A 22,601-nucleotide genomic window follows, 5' to 3' on the forward strand; every position below is an offset into this window, starting at 1 on the left:
GCTCCCAGGGAGAGCCCGGAGCGTGGAAGAGGAGCTGTGCCCCCTGAGCGTGCCCGGGAGCATGGGGAGGTCGGCGGCGGCAGGAGGCGGCGGTGCAGGGGCGCGCCGGTGGCTCCAGTGGCTGGGGCTCTGCTTCTGGGCGGCGGGGGCTGCGGCTGCCCGAGGTAAGTGCTGGGCGGAGCTGGCGACCGGGGGGCGAGGGCGACCCGCACCCGTGGAGGTGGCTTTCCAAGTTGCCCCCCTGCCCTCTCCGCGCACCTAGCCCGGCTGGGTGCGAGTCGGGTGGAGGTCCCGCAAGGGGGACCGCTGCCTTCCAGCCCGAGTTTTGCGATCCGCCGCAATCCTACAGGTTGCTAGGACCCGGGCCCCCTACCTTCATTCCCCTCGCCCGTGCGGTTGTTCTAGCTCTCCCCAATTGCGGCAGGCTGGCGGAGCCCGGTCGTCTCACCCTGTCTCACCCTCCCGCGCGCGTCCTCTCCACTTCCTTCCAGGGCGAGATGGTCTCCGAGTTCCTGGGGGAGCGGGCCTGGGTGATGGGCGTCCCCTGGGAGGTGGGCTTTTGCCCAGGGGGCATCTTTATCCCGCTGGGGAGCGGCGCCCGGGCTGAAGTCTCCTTGCTCTGCACCAAGCCTGAGACCCCTCGGGAGCCCCTGGCCGAGAGTCCTAGCCGGCCCCGGGCTTCTCCTCTCGGAGGCCCGCGTGTGCGCCCTCCCGGGGTCGCGGGCCCGCAGTGCCGAGTCCGGAGAAGCGGCTGGCCCGGAGGCTGCTCTGCTAGCACCGCCGCTCCCTGGCCGGTGCTGACTCCAGCCGGGAAGCCGGAGCCCCACTACGGGGAGACCCCTATGGCTTCCCGGCTTGGACCCTGTTTGCTTCGGGTGCTCCGGACTCCAGCGGAGCGGAATGTGGCCACTGCTTTCAGCTCCACCTTGAGCGAGGACGGGGAGCATCAACTTAACGATAGATTCGTGGACTGCCTTTGAAGATGCTCGCAGGCAGTTCCCGCAAAAGCTGTCGGTGTCCTATGGCTTTACCTTGGAAATCCTGCGGACGCGTCTCCTTCCCTGTGCGCCGTGCGTTAGGCTTAAATGTGTAATTGCGGAAAATGGTTTGCCTGGCGGGCGCTGGAATGGAGCTGACCGCTTCACCCGGCGCTCGCTTGCTCACAGCATGTTCCAGCAGCCGGGTGCAAAGGGTTGAGGGTGAGCACAAAAGAACCAACGTAGTCTTTTTTTTAAATGAGAGCCAACGGTGTGTTAAAAGCCGTAGTGCAGGGAAGAATTAAGAGAAAGGTGGGCAGATGCTTCCCGTTTTACGCTGCTTGGTGGTACCCATTCGCGTTTCCTTTCCTGAAAAGTTTTTTTTTTCTCCCTTTGATGGAGCAGGGTTTTTTAAAAAGCAGGAAAGGTTTAGAAAGGAGCCTTGGTGATTGCACTCATTGGGTTCTGGTGAGCGTGGTTCCCTCTCGCTGAAAGCTGCACAAGCCTCAGCCATTTAATTTACTATGGTGAATGCCTCATTGCAAAGTCAGCGCGGAGTTGTGAATGCGCAGGGCTGCGGTGGGGAAGTGGGCCTTATCTTTCCTAGATGTTGATCTAAATGTGTGCGTTTGTGCTTCCTCTTGAGTGCGGGGCACCTCGGAGTGACTGACTCCAGGGACTAATGGCTGGGAATTTGCTTGGTGGAGTTGGTTCGAAGCCCGCTGGAAACAAGAGGTGGGGGACCTGCCAAATGCCTCTTGGATCGAGTTTTGCTGGCTGCGAATCTAAGGCTAGCACCTCTTGTCTGCAAGCTGTTCTTTAAAGGTCTCCTGGAAAACATACTGTGCGCTCTGCAGGCTTATTCACAACAAATGCCTCACACATCGCAGTAGCAGTAACGCTTGACACATGGAAGTACAGCTGCAAATTCGACTAATAGCTCTCGTCATATTTTATTTGCTGGGGGGCACAGGGCCCATCACCTGTAGCAGCTGTGAGATCCTTCAAGAAATGAGCCTTAAGCAGGCAACTTGGGAAAACCTGGGAAGCCACTTGCACCTGGCTTTGGACAGGTGGATACCATTGCCGTGTCCAAAACAAAGGGTGTGTTTCAACGTTCCTGAAGTGCTCCCAGCCCAGGAAGTACCCACTCCTTAAAGTCAAGGTCAGGTGCACTGCCATGCCTTCCTTACTCAGCAGCCTCATTTTATCATGTGGGTCAGCCCTTAATTTTTTTCCCCTCATTTACTCAAGTAAATGGTTTTTGTTCTACAAGACTTTCTTGTTGATATGAACCAAAGAGTTCCTTCTTCCCTCACCAATGGGATATGCAGAACTAGGTGGCAGAATAGTCAAGAGTTCAGTGACATGTTCTTTACTTATCTAAGAATTGCACCTGCTTTCTTTCCCTCCATACTTAACGTAAAAACCACTAGATGTCAGAGAGTGGTGTCAGATGAATAGCTTTGCGTGTGATCAGAAGATATTGGGGCAAGAGGGCTGCCTGTAGAAGATCTGGTGCCCCAACAAGCAATATTCTGCTTTCCTACCCGATAGGCAAGATCTACCTCTTCGGATCTATATTCCCACCTGGTGGCATAATGCAAGGAAGGCACTTTGGTGCCAGGATGACTGTATGTTTCAACACTCTCCAACTTTGGGGGAGGTTGTTTAAAACTTGCTCATGACCCGCCAAGTGCTAATTGCGTGTGTATCATGTCACACTGACTTGCTTTTGTTCTTTGAACAAGAGGACTGCTGACGTGCTTGCCATCCCTGCCTTAGCTACTGTACACGAGAGCTCCTGGTCATTAAAGGCAGAGGAAAGATGCTCTGAGGCTGAGCTTCCGTGTAGTTCTTTGCTTTAAAAAACTTCCTGCAGGTGAAGTCTTGCAATAATTGGAGTGTGGATGGCAGGAGCAGGATTTTGTGGGTACAGTAGAGATCGCTGGATTTACACATTTCTGAATCCACTTATCTGTCTAGGTCATACAGTTCTGGGTCTGTGGTCATCTCTGCATTAATGAATGCTATTATGCAACCTTGTTTTCCCCTTTCTTCATTCTGTCCCTTTTCCTCAAAACTCTGTCCCTTCATAGACGTGTGTGTATGTCGGGGGCGGGGGAGAACCTTTTCTCCCAGTGTCCTACTGGGCTTATCTTTCTCAGATTCTTGGCTGTGCTCTTACTGGGAGTAGTCTGATGGGCACTTCTTTGCCCAGTGAAGTGTTTTCCAGAGATCTCTTAAGCAGCTCACTTTATGAAAGACGTGAGTTGTTCTGAGTTAGCTCTATGCTGACAGCACTTGTCACCTTCTACCTACGTCTTCACTGTCTGAGGGACCCGTCTGGCTCTTTAAGTGGTACTGCGAAGGATGGGGAAGCCTAAGGAGTCCCCTCTCCACCCCTATCCTCACCAAGTGCCCCCGGGGATTTTAAGATGGAGTCTAGCTGAGCTGTCTTATTAATTAGAGGAGCAATTTTCTGCTTACTGGCTCCATGATTTGTAAGTTTTCTTTTTTAAATTTTCTTCCAACCACAAAACACAATACCCAATGTAAAACATTGCCTACTTTAAAGGTATAGCCAAAAATTGGTTTCACAGGAGATAGTGAAGCCATGACACACCTCCCTTGCATTTCTTTTCAGAATATCTAGGCTACAGACCCAGACCATGGGCATTAAAACTACTTCCAATGCCAAGTGTAGGAAAAAGCCTTTACTCCATAGCGACCCCTTAAGGGAGGTGGTGGTGTCCTCTTAAAAGACAGGCACAGGTGTCCATTGTGAGCCCAGCTGTGCCCTCCTCAATTACATCTGTGCCAACGAGCCTGGTTGTTTCTTATTGAAGGGAGTGCCAGGCAGTGCCACTTGACCAGTAGCGCCTTGTCTTTTCTGGAAGCAGTGGAAACTTTGCCTGTGATCCTCAGCCAGAGAGTCTGTAAAGATGCCGATCAGCCCACCCCAGCTTCCTTTCCCAATGGCCACAAGAGCTACCAGAGGTTGTTAACCACTGTTTATATCATGCCCTAGCCTTCGAAGAAGGTGCTTTTGTAGTTTGGCTTGCATCTGAAACAATAGCAATGATTGTGTTTAGCGTATGCCATTCATTGCTCTAAATGCTTTACACATGAACACATTTAATTCTTAGGGTAACTAGAAGAGGTAAGTGCTGCAATTATCCTCCTCTGTGATAGGGAAAAAGGGCCATCGACAGGTGAACCACTGGTGCTTGCCCTGGTCTCTGTGTGATAGAGCTTGGGTCTGGACCTGCTTGGTCTGAGTCCAGACTCCTCAGCAGTTTTCCAAACTGCTCCCAAAACGAGAACGATCTTCATGTTTTGATGACAAAAATACTAAAATGGCATCTTTATAACAAGACCTGTAGTCTCAATAAATCTAGAAATGTATTCAGATAAACCTAAGATTCATGTTGTATGAAAACAACCACCCTCTCAGCATTTAGCTGCATGTACTTGGAGACCACATTCACACTTCTGAACGCGTTTCTAATAGGATAGCTTGCCTTTTTTTTTAATCTTGAATTTGAACAGAAAATATTACTGATTGAATACTCCATCCATGGAATGGCAGATCCCAAGAGACTATTTGTTGCATGTCTTGTATTTTTAGCCTTGTTTGCCGGGGAAATGTGGAGCATGAGATTTGAGAATAGATTGTTAACACCAGAGGCTGCTGTTTCTGCTGTTTTGGGTCCTCCTGCTGCTGCTCTTGTGAGGCAGATGGCTCGGTTCATTTATAGAAAATAGATATTCGTTCCATTTTGCATTTCCACTTTGAAAAGAACTTTTAATTGTTTGTGCCACATTGCGTCGTATGGCCTTATTGTGTGCATACACATGCTGTGCGTAGATAATTTTCAGAATTAGGCGGATGTTAACGTATTCAGTGCGGACTGTGATCCAAAATCCACTTCTCGCTCTGGTGTGCCTTTGGAATATTTTTCTGAATGTGGGTTTGTTTCCAGTGTGGTGTTGGAAGTGATCCTGTGCTCTCCCTCCCAGCCCACCGAGGCCAGGGACACCCTCCTACCTACCTCACTGGACTGGTAGTGGAGTTGTGTGCATGGTGCTAAAGTAAGAGTAGGCCAGTATTGTATTACTCACTTTATATCGGGCCACTACAAGACAAAATGTTTCCTGTTGTTTCTAATAGCACAGAATACCATGAAGCTTGTATTTCACAATGACCACTCTCTTCGGATATAGTCTTCTCAGTAAATAAGGATGCTGAAAATCCAAAACCTGTGTTCCCCGTGAAGTCGATGATGACTTTATGTAGTACACTTCTGTTGGTATGCACTGAGGAGGGGTCCCTGGACCTTCACAAACACCACAATCTGCAGGTGCTCAAGTTTGTTTGATACAGCGCAGTCCTATTTACAGAGCAGCTATGTACATCCTACTGTATACTTGTAATCATCTCTAGATTGTGAGTAATTCCCGATGCAGTATAAATGCTGCATAAGTGGTTGTCATGCCGTATTGTTTAAGAAATAATGACCAAGAATATGAATGTGTCTAGTGCAGGCGGCACCTTTGTAGGTCGAACTACATCTTTGACCCATGGTTGGTTGAACTTCTGGATGTGGAAGGCCAAGTGTATGGACTTTCCGCCTTCACAACGCTGATTCATAAAGAGGGAAAGAGCCTGTAACACCAGGAAGAGCGAGGCGTTGGCATGCGTGTCCCCCCACTTCAAGGCTGCATTGCAAGAGTAGGAGGCATCAGATGGGAAAATACCACTTCGGCAATGTGGAATTTGAATAAGAGGCTTTACAGGTGCTTTGTGTGTGACAGTGAATGCTATAATTTCTCAATCAGGTAAGTCAGTGGGAAAATGACATCGCAGACATTCCGGAAGGTTAGGTAATTGGCAGCCAAGCTTGCGTGGGAAGAAGTCGTAAGAGACCAAAGTGAAAAATTGTCTCTACTACTTCAAGGGCCCAACCACCCCTGGGATAAATGTTTTGTGTATTGTCATTCAGATCTTGGTAGCCTACTGTAAAAGCAAATTTATTTACTAAACCCCTCATGGGAAAATTTGCCTCTAAGTCTGCAGCAGTAGCCTAGAAGTGGCGTGGAAGTCACTAGTGACTTCTGTTCCTCACAGTGCTTAGGTGCCAGTTATCTTTATTTGAATTTAACTCAATAAACCTTTTAGAGGAGGAGGGAAAACCAGAAGAAGTTAAGGAAGCCAAGCTGATAATATTTGAAACTCACAAATCAGTGCTTTTCAAATGTTAATGTGCGTTTGAATCACTGCAGATCTTCTACAAAAGCGCGCTCTGATTTAGTCTGAAGTGGAGCATTTCTGACAAGCTCTAGAACAACATCGGAAGGCCAGTGTTTTTCCCTTGTGAGCCAGTATGACGTAGAATTCGACGTAAGATTATTTTTAAAAAGTTGGTAGAATAGGCCAACACAAATGTCAGTTTCAGCTTAGACAAGCATAGAGCGGCTTCTAAAACGAGTAGAAGCACCATTCCCAAGTGTTGAATTTTATTTTGAAACAAGGGGGGGCTTTATGTCTACATTGAATTAATTTTTTAAAGAAGCAACTCTATGCTCCAGAACCCTAACAGTTTTTAAAAAATCTGGTTTTTGTTAAATATCAGGTTGTTCGAACCGGCTTCAAGATCCTTTCAATTTATCATGTTCTACACTCCAGAATGATGCAGCATTCAGGATGAGGGCGAGGGTAAGTTAAGTCAGAAGCAGAACAGAGTTGGTTGTGTGGGACACCAGTGTTCCCCAAGCAGTTGGATCCGTGTCACAACGTGGAGTGGGAGCTCCTGCTGGGCCAATGTGGATCTAGTGGTCACTGCCACTTCCCACTACCTGGCAGAGAGCGTTTGCTGAGTAATGTTTGTTACTCTACCCTTACTGTGGTAAGGTGTGAGTGCAAGTAGTAATGAGGCTAAAATTTCTAAAAATCTACCCAATATTAAGATGATAAAAGCCTTAGTTGCCTGAGAAAGGATAACATAACTGAAAAAAGTGGAGTGTGTGTGTGTGTGTGTGTGTGTGATTTTTCTCAACAGATAGTAAAGACTACATTCCTAGGTAGATAATTCTAGAAATATAAGATGTGATACTATCATGAATGGTTGTTGTGAAAACACTTTCACATGGAAGTTGGCCTTTTTTTTTTGACATACTTTCACCTTGATGTTGAACAGGTGATAAGATTAATAATTAGAGGTTTATTAACAAATCCATACACTAACAGCACTAAAACAAAAACAAGGAACCACATCTTCAAATGGTTTCAGGGCCTTTTGGTCTACAGTGCTGTATGATATTGTATTGTCAGGTTGATTAGACTAGAGCTGGACTAAATAGCATCACCTCCTCAGATGGCGTTTGCCAGATGAGTGTGGATGTGTAGCATCCCAGCAAGAAGGGGAAATATCCAAATCACATCATGCAAATGCTTGCCTTGTGTTCTAGGCCAGAGTAGTGCTACCTTTCTCATGGTAATAAACAGAAATGGCCCTATCTGGGAGAGTGATATGTCAGGTGTGACTGGAAGAATGTGAAATTGTGAATGGTAAAAGTGGCTTACTGAACTATGGAAGAAAGGGTGTATAAAATACACATGGAAGATTGTTAGGTGGCATTTTAGAAGTCAAGAATATTACAGTAGTTCATTGAGGGTGGGCCTCTATCTTGGTGATTAAGTCAGCAGTTGGGACACACAAGTTCCAATTGGAGTGTCTGGCATGGGGCGGCGGCGGCGGCGGTGGTGGTGGTGGTGGTGGTGGTGGTGGTGGTGCCGCCCAGCTTTTGCTCCTGACTCCAGCTTCCTGCTGGTGTGGATCCTGGGAGGCAGTTATGATTGCTCAAGTAAGTAGGTTCTTGCAACCCACTTGGAAAACCTGAATTGGTTCTGGTCTCCTGGGCCATTATGGGAATTCGGGAGGTGAGCTGGTAGATGGGGGATCTGTGTCCCTTTCTCCTTTTCTCCCATCTCTTGAATTAATATAAAGATAGCAATGCTGACCACTTCAGTATATAAAGTATATATGCTTCGGCAACACATACTAAAATTGGAACGATACAGAAAAGATTAGCATGGCCCCTGTGTAAGGACGACACAAATTTGTGAAGTGTTTCATATTTTTTTAAAAAGGTAGTTAAGTAAAATTACAAATTTTTCTAAGGTATTTTTTAAAGATGCCATTGCAGACACCAATTTGATTTTGAAATACATTACTAATTCTATCTGTATAGCTTTCAAAATACCTAAAATTTTATGTGCTTTTGTTCTGTGTTCAGTCATAAAACAGGATTAGTATTTAATTTGTACATGACTGTAGTTTAAAGGCATAATGCAATGAGTTTTCATCAATGTGTGTCTAAGAATTATCAAACTTATTTTCTGTTGCTTTATCTTTTAAAGATCTACTTATTTGAAAGGCAGAGCGCGAGAGGTCTTCCATCTGCTGGTTCTTTCCCCAGTTGGCTGCAATGGCCAGTGCTGTGCCAATCCGAAGCCAGGAGCTTCTGGGTCTCCCACGCAGGTGCAGGGGCCCAAGGGCTTGGGCCATCTTCTGCCATCCCAGGCCACAGCAGAACTCGATTGGAAGTGGAGCAGCCCGGACTCAAACTGGCACCCATATGTAGTGCCGGCGTTTCAGGCAGCAGCTTTACCTGCTATGCCACAGCATTGGCCCCTACTTTTTTTTTTTTTCCTTGAAAGGCAGAGAGATGGACATTGCCTTTATCTGCTGGTTCCCCCAGCTACTAGGGCTAGGCCAAATCAAGGCCAGTAGCCCAGAACACAATCCAGGTCTCCTGGGTTGGTGGCAGGAACGCAAGTGATGATCATGATCTGCTGTCTCAAAGACTGTTAGTGGAACCGTGAATGGGAAATGGAACCAAGGCTCAAATGTAGCCACTCCAATATGGGATGTGGGTGTCCTAAGCGTCTCAACAACTCTTCCAAATGGCCACACCTCTATAACCTGGTTTTTAAAAAATGGGGAAAAGCACAAAATAGAACTCTTTGCCAAAGAAATGTGTTCTGTGAGGCTTCTGAAAGTAACTGGGAAAGTTTTCATTCCTTCACCTGGGTAGACCAGCCTGTGTCTCCCTCCGTCTTGGGACCAGAAGTTGCAGCATTTGTCAGCAGCTTGCATCAGGAAATTTCCAAAGACTTTTCCCTTAGAAAAGTGATCAAGAGGTTCGCAGGTTTTGTCAGCATGAGGTATGTGGGTGGGAGACAAATATTTGGTGACTTGCTTTAAAGAAATAATTTCATATCAAAGATCTGTCGTTACATTTCTTTTCACCCTGGAGCAAAAAGTCCATCTGTTTCTGGTGTTTAGTGGCTAGCCTGAGGTGAATGCACCTGAGGAAGCACCTGGCTCCTGGCTTCGGATCAGCCGTAGCAGCCATTTGGGGGATGAACCAGTGGAAGGAAGACCTTTCTCTCTCACTGTAACTCTGCCTGTCAAAAAAAAAGTGTGAATACCTGTGTGTGTGTGTGTGTGATGCATTAGAATGTCATACATCATATCACACTGACATCATTAGGGTTTTATGACATTAATTGGGATTAATAACATTTAGATGTTGTCCTCTTGAAACTGAGTTCTAGTACAGGTTGAGTATCTCTTAAATGCTGGGGTGTTACATTTTTTGAGCATTATACCTTGGGTTTCTAGTTTTTGGAGAAGGGATGCTATTCTCCTGTTTGTCCCTCTGTGGTAGCTCGTGTCTAACCCCCAGCATCCGTCTTGTCTTGCAACCTTTCTTCTCAACACTTCCCTCCCAATTAAGCAGTGTGGCAGTGGGGAAGTTCAACACTGTGCCCTTCAATGTCACTATTTTCTCTGGTTCTTCTTGCAGTTGTAAAATGAGAAATGACTAACTTTACCACTCCTTCCTGATTTAACATTCTGCAGTGCTGCCTTGTTTTCAGCACCACTTATTCACCGTATTTTTATCATTTCGGGAAGCATTTCGTGGCATTTTAAATATGTATCAGAATCTTCCATGAAGAGATGATACTGTGAACGTGCAATCTGCAGGACAAGTTAATAGGGCTCCAGGCACGACACTGCTAATCCTTGGCTTCAGTGTTTTCATAATCCAGCAAAGACTTCTATCTAACTTTGTTTTGATTGTGAAGGAAGTGGTTTAAAGTGAATGCAAGTGTGTGCGACTCCAGCCACAGAAGTGGGTTGACTGCAAAAGAACTTACGGAGCTGGGAACTCTCGCTGCTTGTTATCATGCATTAGATGTGTGAGCTCACTCTTAGAGTTTTTCTTTATTCGAGAAGTAGAGTGAAAGAGGGAGAAGGAAAGAATGCACACTGCTGTCCACTGGTTCACTTTCTAAATGCCCACTGTGGGTGTGCCACTGGGCTGTTCCAGACTGAGGCTGAGGCTGTGGAGCTAGGGTCCCATAGCAGGGTGCTTGATGGGGATCCAATTTCTCGAGCCAGTACTGGTTGCATCAGAGTCTGCATTATAGCAGGAAGCAGGCATCAAACCAGGCAGTTCAAATGTGGGATGCAAGCGTCTTAACCATTGGGCTAAATGCCTGCCTTGAGTGTCTCAACAAGCAACTAGGTATATAAAAGTTCATATTGAATTTCAATATTTGAAGTCTTAAATGAATAAAACACCTTGGTTCAAAATTCATAAGATAAAGCACTCAACCTTCCAGTTTGTTTGAAATCAATGACTTGTATTTTGCGAAGAGATTTAAAGGATCAGGGAGCCAGTTGGTCTTCATTTCCAGTAATTGCTTTTGAGCTATGCACATATAATGCTTTCTCTGGGTTTGTGGAATACCATTGTCTAATAGGAGAAGACATAAAACATTGAGGTGGGCTTTGGTTTGCTGCTTCATAAGCATTAATTGGATGACTGAGCTTCTGCGTACCTCTATTTCTCATTTGCAAAGACAAATCCTAGAGTTGGTGAAAATCCCCCTCAGATTTCGAGACTCAAGTGCAGGTCTACCCATGAAGTAGCTTGCCCGACTTCCAGAGGTCACATCTGTCCGCATCTGCCCAGGAGTGCAGGGCTTCACTGTCTCGGTGTTGTCCTTGTCCCTTTCCTTTGCAGGCTTACGATAGCAGAAGCAATCAATAGAGGCACCAAGGAATTTGAAAGAGTGATACCAGAAAACTAAAGACTATTGATCATTTACCCTTGTGTTGAAGGATGTTTGCCTTTTGTTTTAAATGTTTATGTTTTTCAAAATATCTTTGAAGTAAGATGGATTTATTTTCCCCTTGGGCTCTGTTCTGAATCACTGAACGCTGGGGCTATGATTTGAGTTATTCAAGTTAGCTCAGTGTAGCAGAACTAACTAACATTGTAAAAAGGCTTGCATTTAGATTTGTTTGGGTGAAAATTAGGGTGCATCTTTAGCTTTGGTTCCAATTCCTTGACTTTTGTAACCTCAATAAAACTTGCTCTGTATGAATACATGTTAGTTGTCCCTTGATGCTCTCAAAATATAATCATTAAAAATGCAAGTAGTTAAGATGTTGCTTGTGATGCCTGGGCCCCATATTGGGGTGTGTAGGTTCAAGTTCTGGCTTGTCTTCTGATTTCCACTTCTGATGTGCATCCTGGGAAAGAGCAGGTGATGGTTCAAATACTTGGTTCCCTGCCACCCTGGTGTGAAACTTAGGTTGAGTTCCTGGCTCCTGGATTAGGACTGACCCAGCCTCAGATGTTGGAGACATTTGGCGAATGAATTAGTAGATGACAGATCTCTATTTGTTTCTCTCTCTGCCTTTCAAGTAAAGTAAGTAAATAAGAATAAAATTATTCATGGAAAGAACATATTCACTTCATTTCCACTAATACTATGTGGTGTTATTGTCATGAGTTGAAATAGTAGACCTTATACCAAAGAAATTATCTGGGAGAAATATTCACCACATAGCTACTCTTTCCTTTTTTTCTTTTTTAAAAGATTTTATTTGACAGAGTTAGAGAAAGGTCTTCCTTCTGTTGCACTCCCCAGGTGGCCGCAACGGCCGGAGCTGCGCCGATGCCGGCACCGCAGGCAGAAAATTAACCTAGTGAGCCATGGGGCTGACCCCGCCACTGACTCTTAAAATGCAAACATTTATTTCAAAGGCAGAGTGTCAAGAGACACAGATCTTCCATCCAGTGGTTTACTTCTCAAATAGCTTTAACAGCAAGGTTTGGGTCAGGCCAAACCAGGCTCCAAGAACTGTTCCTTGCCTCACAGATAGGTGGCCGAGGCCTACACACTTGGGTCATCTGCTACCTTCCCAGATGTATTAGCAAGGAGCTAGACTGGAATTGGTGCAGCCAGGACTTGAGCTGGCCCTCTGATGGGATGCCAGGGTCACAAGCAATGGCTTAACCCACTACAATGCCAGCCCCACGTAGTCACCAATTCATATTAGAACATTCCTTTTTTTTTTGGACGGGCAGAGTGGACAGTGAGAAAGGTCTTCCTTTGCCGTTGGTTCACCCTCCAATGGCCATGGCAGCCGGCGCGCTGCAGCCGGCGCACCGTGCTGATCCGATGGCAGGAGCCAAGTGCTTCTCCTGGTCTCCCATGGGGTGCAGGGCCCAAGCACTTGGGCCATCCTCCACTGCACTCCCGGGCCACAGCAGAGAGCTGGCCTGGAAGAGGGGCAACCGGGACAGAATCCGGCGCCCCGACTGGGACTAGAACCCGGAGTGCTAGCGCTGCAAGGCGGAGGATTAGCCTAGTGAGCCGCGGTGCTGGCTCATTCCATTTTTTTAACATTTATATCTGGGTTTTCACACTAGTGCTATGGTAGGAATTTCCAGTTGGAGGGCCAGCCAGCCTGTCGCTGGATGTGTCACTTCAATGGACGCAGTGGCTGGACACTTAGCACCAGGTGGAGCAGGTTTTTAATGTGCAACTTGACTCGTGCTTCTTTGAAGAAAGCTTTTGATGTAGGCAATGATATGTTGATACTGACAGCCATGAACCTCAGCGAAGACAGCGACAAGGTATTTTGCAAGCGTTAGTTGCTGCTACTCAGGCAGGGCCCGTTTTCCTTATGTTAGGTGCTTCCTGCGTCTTGGATGGCTGTAATAACTTGTGAAGAGCCATCCCTGTATCGGACTGTAGCTCATACACTCTGGAATCTGATTCATGTCAATGCTATCTTGTTGGGAAAGTGTTAGACACATGGGTTGTGGGAAACTTTGGATTCTTGGAGCTTAGGCATCAAAATATTCAGGTTTGGCTATTTTTAGCAACTATCAATGATGGATCTTGCTGCTGAAAGTGTCGGTTGTGTTTTTTTTTTTTTTTTTTTTTTTTTAACTTATTTGAAAGTTGGAGTTACACAGAAAAGCAGAGGTCTCCCATCCACTGGTTCAATCCTCAATTGGCGCAATAGGCTGGAGCTGTGCCAGTCAAAGCCAGGAGCTTCTTCCAGGTCTTCCCATGTGGGTGCAGGGGCCCAAGGACTTGGACCGTTTTCTACTGCTTTCCCAGGCCATAGCAGAGAACTAGAACGGAAGTGGAGCAGCCGGGACTCCCTAAATGGGATGCCGGCACTGCCAGCGGTGGCTTTAACAGCCACGCCACAGTGCCAGCCCCTGGTTTGAGTTCAAATCAACACATTCCTGGGCATTGCCCAAAGCCATTTCTCTCAAACTTCCAGAGGCAAACATCTGTCTAGTATTGTCACCCAACGTTAAGTAAGAAAATGATACTTGGGTGCTTTCTGTGTGGATAGGCACTGTTTTTAAGCTTAAATTTTTTAGTAATTACACTATATTTAAACAGTTGTATTGAAATAGATTAAAAGCTGATACCCTAGCCTCTCTTTTTGAGTCAGAATGTCAGTGGGAAGACTTAGCTTTTTTTTAATTTCAAGATGATTCTAAGTTTTGGAACCAAAGATTGAGAGCCATTGACTTACTAACCTTAAAATATTTACTTACTTGCAAAGTATAGTGAGGGAGAGACAGAAGAGATCTTCCATCCACTGGAAGATCCACTCCCCAAATGGCCACCGCAACCAGGTCTAGGCAGGCAAAGCCAGGATCCAGGACTTCCACTCTGGTCTCCCACGTGAATGGCAGGGGCCTAAGGACTTGGGCTGTCTACTGTTGCCTTTCCAGGCACATGAGCAGGGAGCTAGATTGGGATTGGGACTTGAGCTGTTGCTCTGATAAGGGATTATAGCATTGCAAGCTGTGCAAGCAGTGGCTTAACCCACTCCACCATAACTGTGGACCCTGGACCTGAGTGATTTTTTTCCTTTTTTAAATGTTTTATTTGAAATTCAGTTATTGGGTAGGGTGGCCCAGACAATGATCCTCCATCTGCTGGTTTACTCCCCAGATAGCCACAATGGCCAGCACTGGGCCAGGTGAAAGCCAGGGGCTTCATCTGGGTCTCCCACTAGAGTGGCAGGGGCCCAAACATTTGGACCATCTTCCACTCCTTTTCCCAGACCATTAGAAGGGAGTGGATCCAAGTGGAGCAGCCAGGACACAAACCAGTGCTCATATTAGATGCTGGCATTGCAGATGGAGGCTTTACAGTGATGCTGCAACCTTGGCCCCAAGACACATTGATTTAATGATAAATGGAGAAGCTGATTTTTTGGGGGAGGGATTTAGACAGCACATTGGAAAATCCCTGTCAAGGAAAAAGTATATGGGATGAAAGTGACCACGTATGCTTTCACATCTCCTCCCCATCAGACCTTATCTGTCCTTGTGGGATCTCAGATGAGTTGGGTGATTGAAACTGAATGCTGGTATACCTCACTTCAGCCCTTGGGAGCTAGACTTGTCTTGTTAGTGTGAAGGATTTGACATGAATAAAAGGAATGAGATGAAGCGAGAAACATCACAATACAAGGGAGGAGACCTTGAAGACCATGTGTTTGGAGGTGGTCTTAGGTTTATCCTCTGGACACGAGTGCAGGGCCCACAAATGGAGATCTGTTATTCTTTTAACCCTCATCTGATGTCTTAGGCCCTGAATGTAAGTAATAAGTAATTATTCATGACTGGATTATTATCTTTAGTCGCATCTTAATACTCGAAGGAGGTATAGTTGTACATTCTCTTAAGGTTACAACCAAGTCCAAGTCCCAGTCCTGGTCACCACCCATTGATTAAGTTGACAGTGACAGCTCGCATGCCTGTGTCACTTGGGAATTCTTCCTAAAGCATGTTTGTTAAATATTGAGCATCCCTAATCTTAACATCTGAAATGTCCTGGAAATCTGAAACACTTTTCACAAGAAATCTGGATGAGGGATATTCCACCTGTTTGAGTACCCTGTTCACAACTGCTTTATTAGTCTGTGAAATCAATTCGAACCCACTTTGTTGTGGACTCATCCTGTGAGGCCCACATTGTTGGGATGGTGGGGTGATGGCCGCCTTTGACAAGAAGCACTGGAGACAAGTTATGGTGAACAGGTCTGTTTATTAACAGTTGGGCACAAGTTTTTATAGGGCAGGCAAAGGGGAGTAGCTACTCAGGGTTGCAACGCTAATTCTATAGGATAAAGCAGATACTGGCGCTTCTGCTTTTTCTATCAGCTTGATGGTCACATAGCCTCGGTAGCCTTCCAGGTGGTCTTATGGATCAGGGCCACACCCAGGAGCTATTTACCTAGTTGACAATAACAAGGCCTTTGACCAGGAAGTGGGGGTGGGGCAGATGTGCCTGGGGCCTCTGCTGCCAGCCAGCAGTCAGGTCAGGTGTGGGTCCCAGGGTGCTGAGCCCTGACCAGGTTCTTTCCCGGGAGGCATGGTGTGGCATGCCCTCTCAACCTCCTCCCCCGTGGGCTAGGCAGGCAGTCTCCCAGCCAGGCACAGGATCACCCACCACACTTTGTCTTGATAGGCAACAATTAATGAACCACAGTGTTTTTTAAGTATCAAATTAAAATGCTAATCTGTGACCTATTAGGCTCAGAAGTAAAATTTTTTTCTAACACCTGTGACTTATCTCTAAGAGGACTTAAGGAAGCTTATAGAAATCTGACATAGCAGATATGGTACAAAAAATGACATTCAAGGTTACATAAAGAGTTCATAAAGTATGTTACTTAAAGACTGAGTAGAATTCAAAAATTCGGGGCATCAAAATAAATTTGCCTTTTAATTGCATTCTCTGACTGCTTTGAAGTATCCTGCTGTGTTTTATGGGTCAATGACTCAAGAAGTAATCATTTTTGAATTTTGTGCTTTTGTTAAAATTTAAGAAATACACAGTCTACTTTTGCTTCTTCTAGCCTGTAGTTTATTTTTCCCCAGAGATTAGGTTTCATCGTGTTATTTCGTGCACTATAGTTGATCTGTGTCCATGAAGTACAATATTTGATCATGACTCTACTATAATTTACCTACTCATTTTGTTAGTGAAATTAGATGATTTTTTGAAAAAACAAGGAACAAATCTTGCATATTTCATGTTTAGTTTTAAGACCATAATGATAGCTCTCATCCTACTCTGCCTTCCTCCCTCCCTCCCACCTTTTCACCTCCTTCCTTTTTAATTTTTCTTTTAATGTTTACGATGATATACATTCAAGTTACTTTATGATCTCAGACTCTACACCAAATAAAGAATTCAAGTAGTAAGTAGACACAGCACAAGGATAATTCATGCACATGTCTAATAGTATACATTCTCACGTGCTTCTTGTATTTGAGAATACTTAGACCTAGAGCACAAACATGTTAATTTTTCTTTTTTTTCTTTTTCTTTTTTTTTTTTTTTTTTTTGACAGGCAGAGTGGACAGTGAGAGAGAGAGACAGAGAAAGGTCTTCCTTTGCCGTTGGTTCACCCTCCAATGGCCGCCGCGGCCGGCGCGCTGCGGCCAGCGCACCGCGCTGATCCGATGGCAGGAGCCAGGTGCTTTTCCTGGTCTTCCCATGGGGTGCAGGGCCCAAGCACCTGGGCCATCCTCCACTGCACTCCCTGGCCACAGCAGAGGGCTGGCCTGGAAGAGGGGCAACCGGGACAGAATCCGGCGCCCCGACCGGGACTAGAACCCGGTGTGCCGGCGCCGCTAGGCGGAGGATTAGCCTAGTGAGCCGCGGCGCCGGCCTCAAACATGTTAATTTTTCTGCATGATGACCAATCTTCAGAAAGTAGGAATTCCTATCACTTCACATTGGTCAATATTTGACATTTCTAGGCCTAGAGATTTCTGCTAATTTAGTGGTTTTTGTATGCTTGCTTCTGTATAGACTTGACTTCCATAGTCTTGATTACTGATGAAATTAAACACCTTTTCATGTTTCATTGCCACTTGTATTTTGTAAGGTATTTGTCTTTCCCTTTTTATTGAATTACTGGAATTGTAATTGTTGTATGTGTCCTTACTGTGTTAATGTGTGGTTGATTTTATTTCTTCCAATTTAAGGCTCTTTTTCTCCCTTGTTTTAGATACCTTTTAACAAAGTAGGATTATTTATGGCATTTTCTCATGAACTAAAACTTTTTGTTATGTTACTCATTTTTTGCTTAGCTCTTTTGTGCCATGCTCAGGAAATTCTAATTAAATTTCATTAAAGATACTCTCCTGTATTTTCTAAAATCTTACATTTTAGTCTTTCATATTTATGCCTTTAATCCATCTAGAATGGATTTTTCTGCGTAGAGGTTGAGTTAGGGATTTAATTTCATTCTTTCATGTGCATGAACAGTTGTCTTGGCACCGTTGACTGAAGAGTCCCCTCCTTTTTCTAGTGATCCGCAAAGTCACCTTTGTAATTTATAAAAGTTTCATGCATGCATGAGAATTTTCCAGCCTGGCATTAAGTGTTGTTCAAAAGAGTACCAGAAAGCCATTCTGATTTTATTTGCTGCTGTCCCCTTCAGATACCCTCTGCTGTGCTGGACTCTACTGTGGCTCAAAACTGTCCTACAGCTTCCTTTGTCTTATGCATTTTCTGCTTTCTTAGGCCTCTTACATTCTGCCCTGTGCCACTGCTCTAGGCTTATTTCTCTTTTGCTCCTTATGTCATAAAGCTATAAAAGCAGATAGGATGGGCCAGCGCCCTGGCTCACTTGGCTAATCCTCCACCTGCGGCGCTGGTACCCCGGATTCTAGTCCCTGTTGCTCCTCTTCCACTCCAGCTCTCTGCTGTGGCTTGGGAAGGCAGTGGAGGATGGCCCAAGTGCTTGGGCCCTGCACCTGCATGGAAGACCAGGAGGAAGCACCTGGCTCCTGGCTTCAGATCATTTTGGGGGGGTGAACCAACGGAAAAGGAAGACCTTTAACTGTCAAAAAAAAAAAAAAAAAGGCAGATAGGATGTTTGGTTTCTCTTTGATACCTTCAAACATAATATTGTATCTTTTTAAAAACAGGTATTTGATAAACCATTGACTTGGGATTAAATGATCTTGGCAGTTATCCAACTATTGTGACTGTATTTGCCCACCAGTGACTAAGATTTCAGAGTCATAATGCTAAAGTTTTCGCAGTTTGGATGTCTTTTTTTCTGGAGCTTATTTCTGGAAACTTCTCATTATCCATTCCATGAGCAAATGACTAAACCAATATGTTGTCCAGGATTATGAACTGATAGGAAAGTGCTGAACACAGGCGAAGAGACACGTGCGTGGCAGGCCCAAGACCTTTAGATTTGCTGAGTCTGTTACAAAGACTGGTGTGCACTCAACATCCAAGCCCTTGATGTTTCCCAAGCACACTGTGACAGCTGTATGCCTTTGTTCATGCCCCCGGTTGAATACAGCAATTTGCATGCACTATCATCCATGAGTCTTCCTCACCACCAGAGAGCAATGCCTTCTTGTTAAATGCAATCAGATCATATTTTAGTTTTTTATAGGTCTCCTTCATGCTTGATTGCCTCTCTGAGGGCATATATTTTTTTTTGGCATGTAAAAGTTTAAAGTCAGTTACACAGAGGGAGAGACGGAGATCTTCCATCTACTGGTTTACTCCCCAGATGGCCTCAACGGCTGGGACTGGGCCAAACTGAAGCCAGGAGCCAAGAACTTCATTCAGGTCTCCATATGGGTGGCAGAAGCCCAGTCACATGGGCCATCTTCCACTGCTTTCCCAGGCCATTAGCAGGGAGCATATCTCTTCAGTACATAGCATAGGGATACCTTTGGTTGAAATTGGGTTCTCAAGATAAGTGAAAACCTCAAACAAGTGAAACCACCAGAACTGTAATGAGCTGATGAATGTGATCTGTCAGTTTACCATTTAGAGGTATTTTGGGAAATTATTTTCCTGTCTCTACCTAATAAAATGTAAAACCCTATGAGAAAGTCACTTTGAAAATGTAATCTGTTATCACAGTAGTCAAAATTAGTCAAAAGAACTCGGTACAAGGATTCAAAAGTCTGTTTGCTAGACAAAAGCTGCTGGCATTTTGACTGAAGCTATGGACAAGGGAACCTACATCAGAAGAGAACTTAAGTTTCCTAAGTATCTGGGCTCAGGGTCGGCCCAGCAAAGGGGTGGGACGGTTGGAAAGAATGAAGATAGACGGCACTAGCTGCAGCAACCTTCTTTCCACAGCGTGGCCTGGGAACAGCACCCTGAGGTGATGGCGATGTTGGAGCGAGCATTTGGAGAAGGTACGATGAGTGCTTTGATGGGGTCAGGAAGGTGGGCTCTCGATGCCTATTGCACCCGACTGGTTGACTTCTTCCAGGCAAGAGGACGCTGGTCAGTGAATCAGCAAGGGTGGGCGTAGAACTGTTAGCAGCTGAGCCTGTCTTCTCCACCCTGTAACTAGATGACTAGATTAGCACAATATAGGTGCCCAGGTTATCTCTACTCCAAATAACATTTTCATATGAAAGTATTTCCTAGTTATAAAAACGTGCTCAGTAGAAGCTTGGAAATAGGTACTGAAGAGAACAAAATTCCTCAATAGATGATGCAGACACATGCCTCTCAGGGAAGGTCTTCAGGTGAAAGTGACTGTTGGTCTCTGCTGCCCCTCCCCTGCCCCCCATTTTCCACCTCTGCAAAAGAGGAACGTCCAGTTACCCGTGAGCTCAAGCATGTTAGTGTTGCTGTTTTCACCAGGTTCACTTCTAGGAAAGAGGCTGAGCATCTTTTCTTTGCTTTAAATCATAAGTATCTGCTAATTTCCTTCAATTTTCAGCATAACTTTAATTGTGCTGTCTAGTTCGCAAATATTGGAATTGTTTTTAATACTTTATTTTTAACCCATACATAAAATCGTACATACTTACGGGGTATTTCATGCTTTAATATAGTGTATTTGTGCAGTTTTCTAATCAGGGCAAACAAATATATCAAACACTTAATACTTTTATGGTGAAAACATTCTTGTAGTCTTTTTAAGAAAAACATACAATGTTATTGTTACCCTAGTATGCAAGAGAATGCCAGAAGTTATTGCTCCTGACTATAACTTAGTGTCTGTTAGTAAGCCTCTCCCCAACACTCCCTCCTTTTACTATGCCTAGTAGAGTGGTTACCATTCTACTCTTCCATGAGATCAACTTTTCTAGATTGCACATGTGAGATCACACAATACTTGTCTTCTCTGTGCTTGATTTTGAGTTAACATAGTGACTTCCAGCTTTATCTGTGTTGCAAATGACAGGATTTCATCTTTTATGGCTGAATAGTATTCCATTGCATACATTCATTCTGCATCTTCTGTATGCATTCTTCAGTAAATGGACACTTAGGTTGTTCTTGGCTCTTGTGAACAGAGCCACAAATAAACATGGTAAATGTCTCTTGGACAAAGTGATTTCCTGTACCCTTGGATTTACATCAAATAGTGGGACTGTTGGATCATATAATTCTACTCGTTTTTGTTTTTTAAAGCTGTATTTATTTGAAAGGAAGAGAAAAGGAGAAAGATATTTTTTCCATCTGGTTCATTCCCCAAATGTCCCCTTTGCAGCCCCTAGCAGATGTGGCTGTGCCATGTCAGCCTGAGTCCAGGAGTACGAAACTCCATCTGGGTCTTCCATGTGGAGGCGGACTCCAGGGGTTGGGAATGTGCATTAGTAGAAAGATGGATTGGAAGGAGAGACTGGTCTTGAACTTAGACACTCCAGTATGGAATGTTGGTATCCAGACAATGGCTTAATCACTGTGCCACAATTCCCACCCTTATTTTCAGTTTTCGGGGGAAGCCCTGTACTCCTCTATAATGACTATGGTAATCTGTTACCACCAGCAGTGCGTTAGCATTCTGTTCTCTGCTTCCCTACCAGCTCTTATCTTTTGTCTTTTGCCAATAACTGGAATGAGAATACCTTATTGTGGTTTTGATTTACATTTCCCAGATTATTGATGTTGGATATATTCCCATGTACCTGTTGATCATTTGTTTCTCTTCCTTTGCAAAATGTGTATATCTATGCATTTCAAATTAAATGTTTTTTTTTTTTTTCAGTTCCTTATATAGTCTGGTTGTTAACCCTTGTCAGGTATAGTTGGCAAATATTTTCTCCCATTCTGTTAACTGTGTTCGAAACTCTAGTTTGAAATTTGTCTTTTTTACTTTTGGATCAAACAGACCCTATCAGCATATTAAGTTTCCTTGTCATTTCAATGTCCTGAATTATTTGTGTCATAGTTTGACAGATTCAGGTCTTATTTAGGTCTTTAATATTTTTGAGTTTTTTCCTTTAAGATTTGAGCAGAGTTAGACGAGTATCTTCCATCTGCTGGTTCACTCCTCAAATGAATACAATGATGGGGGATGGGCCATGTTGAAGCCAGGAGCCTGGAATTCCATCCAAGTCTCCTACCTGGGTGGCAGGGGTCCCAGCAATTGGACCATCTGCTACTGCTTTCCTGGTTGCATTAGCAGGGAGCTGGATGAGAAGTGAAGCAGTCTAGACTTGAACCAGGGCTCACAGGTGGCAGCTTAATCCACTACAAAGCCAAATACTTAAGTTGATTTTTTTTGTATGTAGTTAGGGACAGGATCTGTTTGTCAAACAACTTTAAAAAAATTAAAAGTTATAGACAAAGGTCTTCCTTCCATTGGCTCACTCTCCAAATAGCAGCTATGGCCGGAACTGTGCCAGTCCGAAGCCAGGAGCCAGGTGCTTCCTCCTGGTCTCCCATGTGGGTGCAGGGCCCAAGCACTTGGGCCGTCCTCCACTGCTTTCCCAGGCCACAGTAGAGAGTTGGACTGGAAGAGGAGCACCCGGGACTAGAACCTGCGCCCATATGGGATGCCGACACCACAGGCAGAGGATTAACCAAGTGAGTCACGACGCCGGCCCTGTGGATCTAGTTTTATTCTTCATGTAGATACCCAATTTCTCAAGCACTTTTATTCAAAAGACCATCTTTTTCGGCAATACATATTCTTAGCACCTTTGTCAAAGATCGGTTGAATGGAGATGTGTGGGTCTACTTCTAGGCTGTCCATCATATCTATTTTTTATGCTTGTGCCATGGTATTTTAAAGTCAGTAATACCTTTTGGTTTCTTTTTGCTCAATTTTATTAACTCTTCAGGGTCTTTCATGGTTGCATTCAAATTTTAGGAGTATCTTTTCTAGTTCTGTGAAATATCTTTGGTAGTTTGATAGACTGCATTTGAGTTTCTAACTTTGGACAGTATGGACATTTTAGTGGTATGGATTCTTGCAA

At 44.8% G+C, this 22,601-nt stretch overlaps 1 protein-coding gene and 1 pseudogene across 9 annotated transcripts in view; both read left to right on the plus strand.

Moving 5' to 3' along the window:
• The first annotated feature begins 32 nt into the window (after positions 1–32).
• UNC5D (unc-5 netrin receptor D) overlaps positions 33–22,601 on the plus strand; it is a 582,366-nt gene continuing 559,797 nt past the window's right edge. For all 9 annotated transcript variants that reach the window (XM_002709540.6, XM_051833981.3, XM_089327353.1 and 6 more), the window contains exon 1: positions 33–164. In XM_002709540.6, coding sequence (XP_002709586.1) covers positions 62–164 — 103 coding nt within the window. In that variant the 5' untranslated portion in view covers positions 33–61. The remainder of the gene's footprint in view (positions 165–22,601) is intronic.
• On the plus strand, positions 8,023–8,122 carry LOC127490409 (U6 spliceosomal RNA; annotated as a pseudogene).

This window comes from Oryctolagus cuniculus, chromosome 2 (genome assembly GCF_051225735.1).
Source record: "Oryctolagus cuniculus isolate XC-2025 breed Fujian yellow rabbit chromosome 2, ASM5122573v1, whole genome shotgun sequence".
Taxonomy (NCBI): domain Eukaryota; kingdom Metazoa; phylum Chordata; class Mammalia; order Lagomorpha; family Leporidae; genus Oryctolagus; species Oryctolagus cuniculus.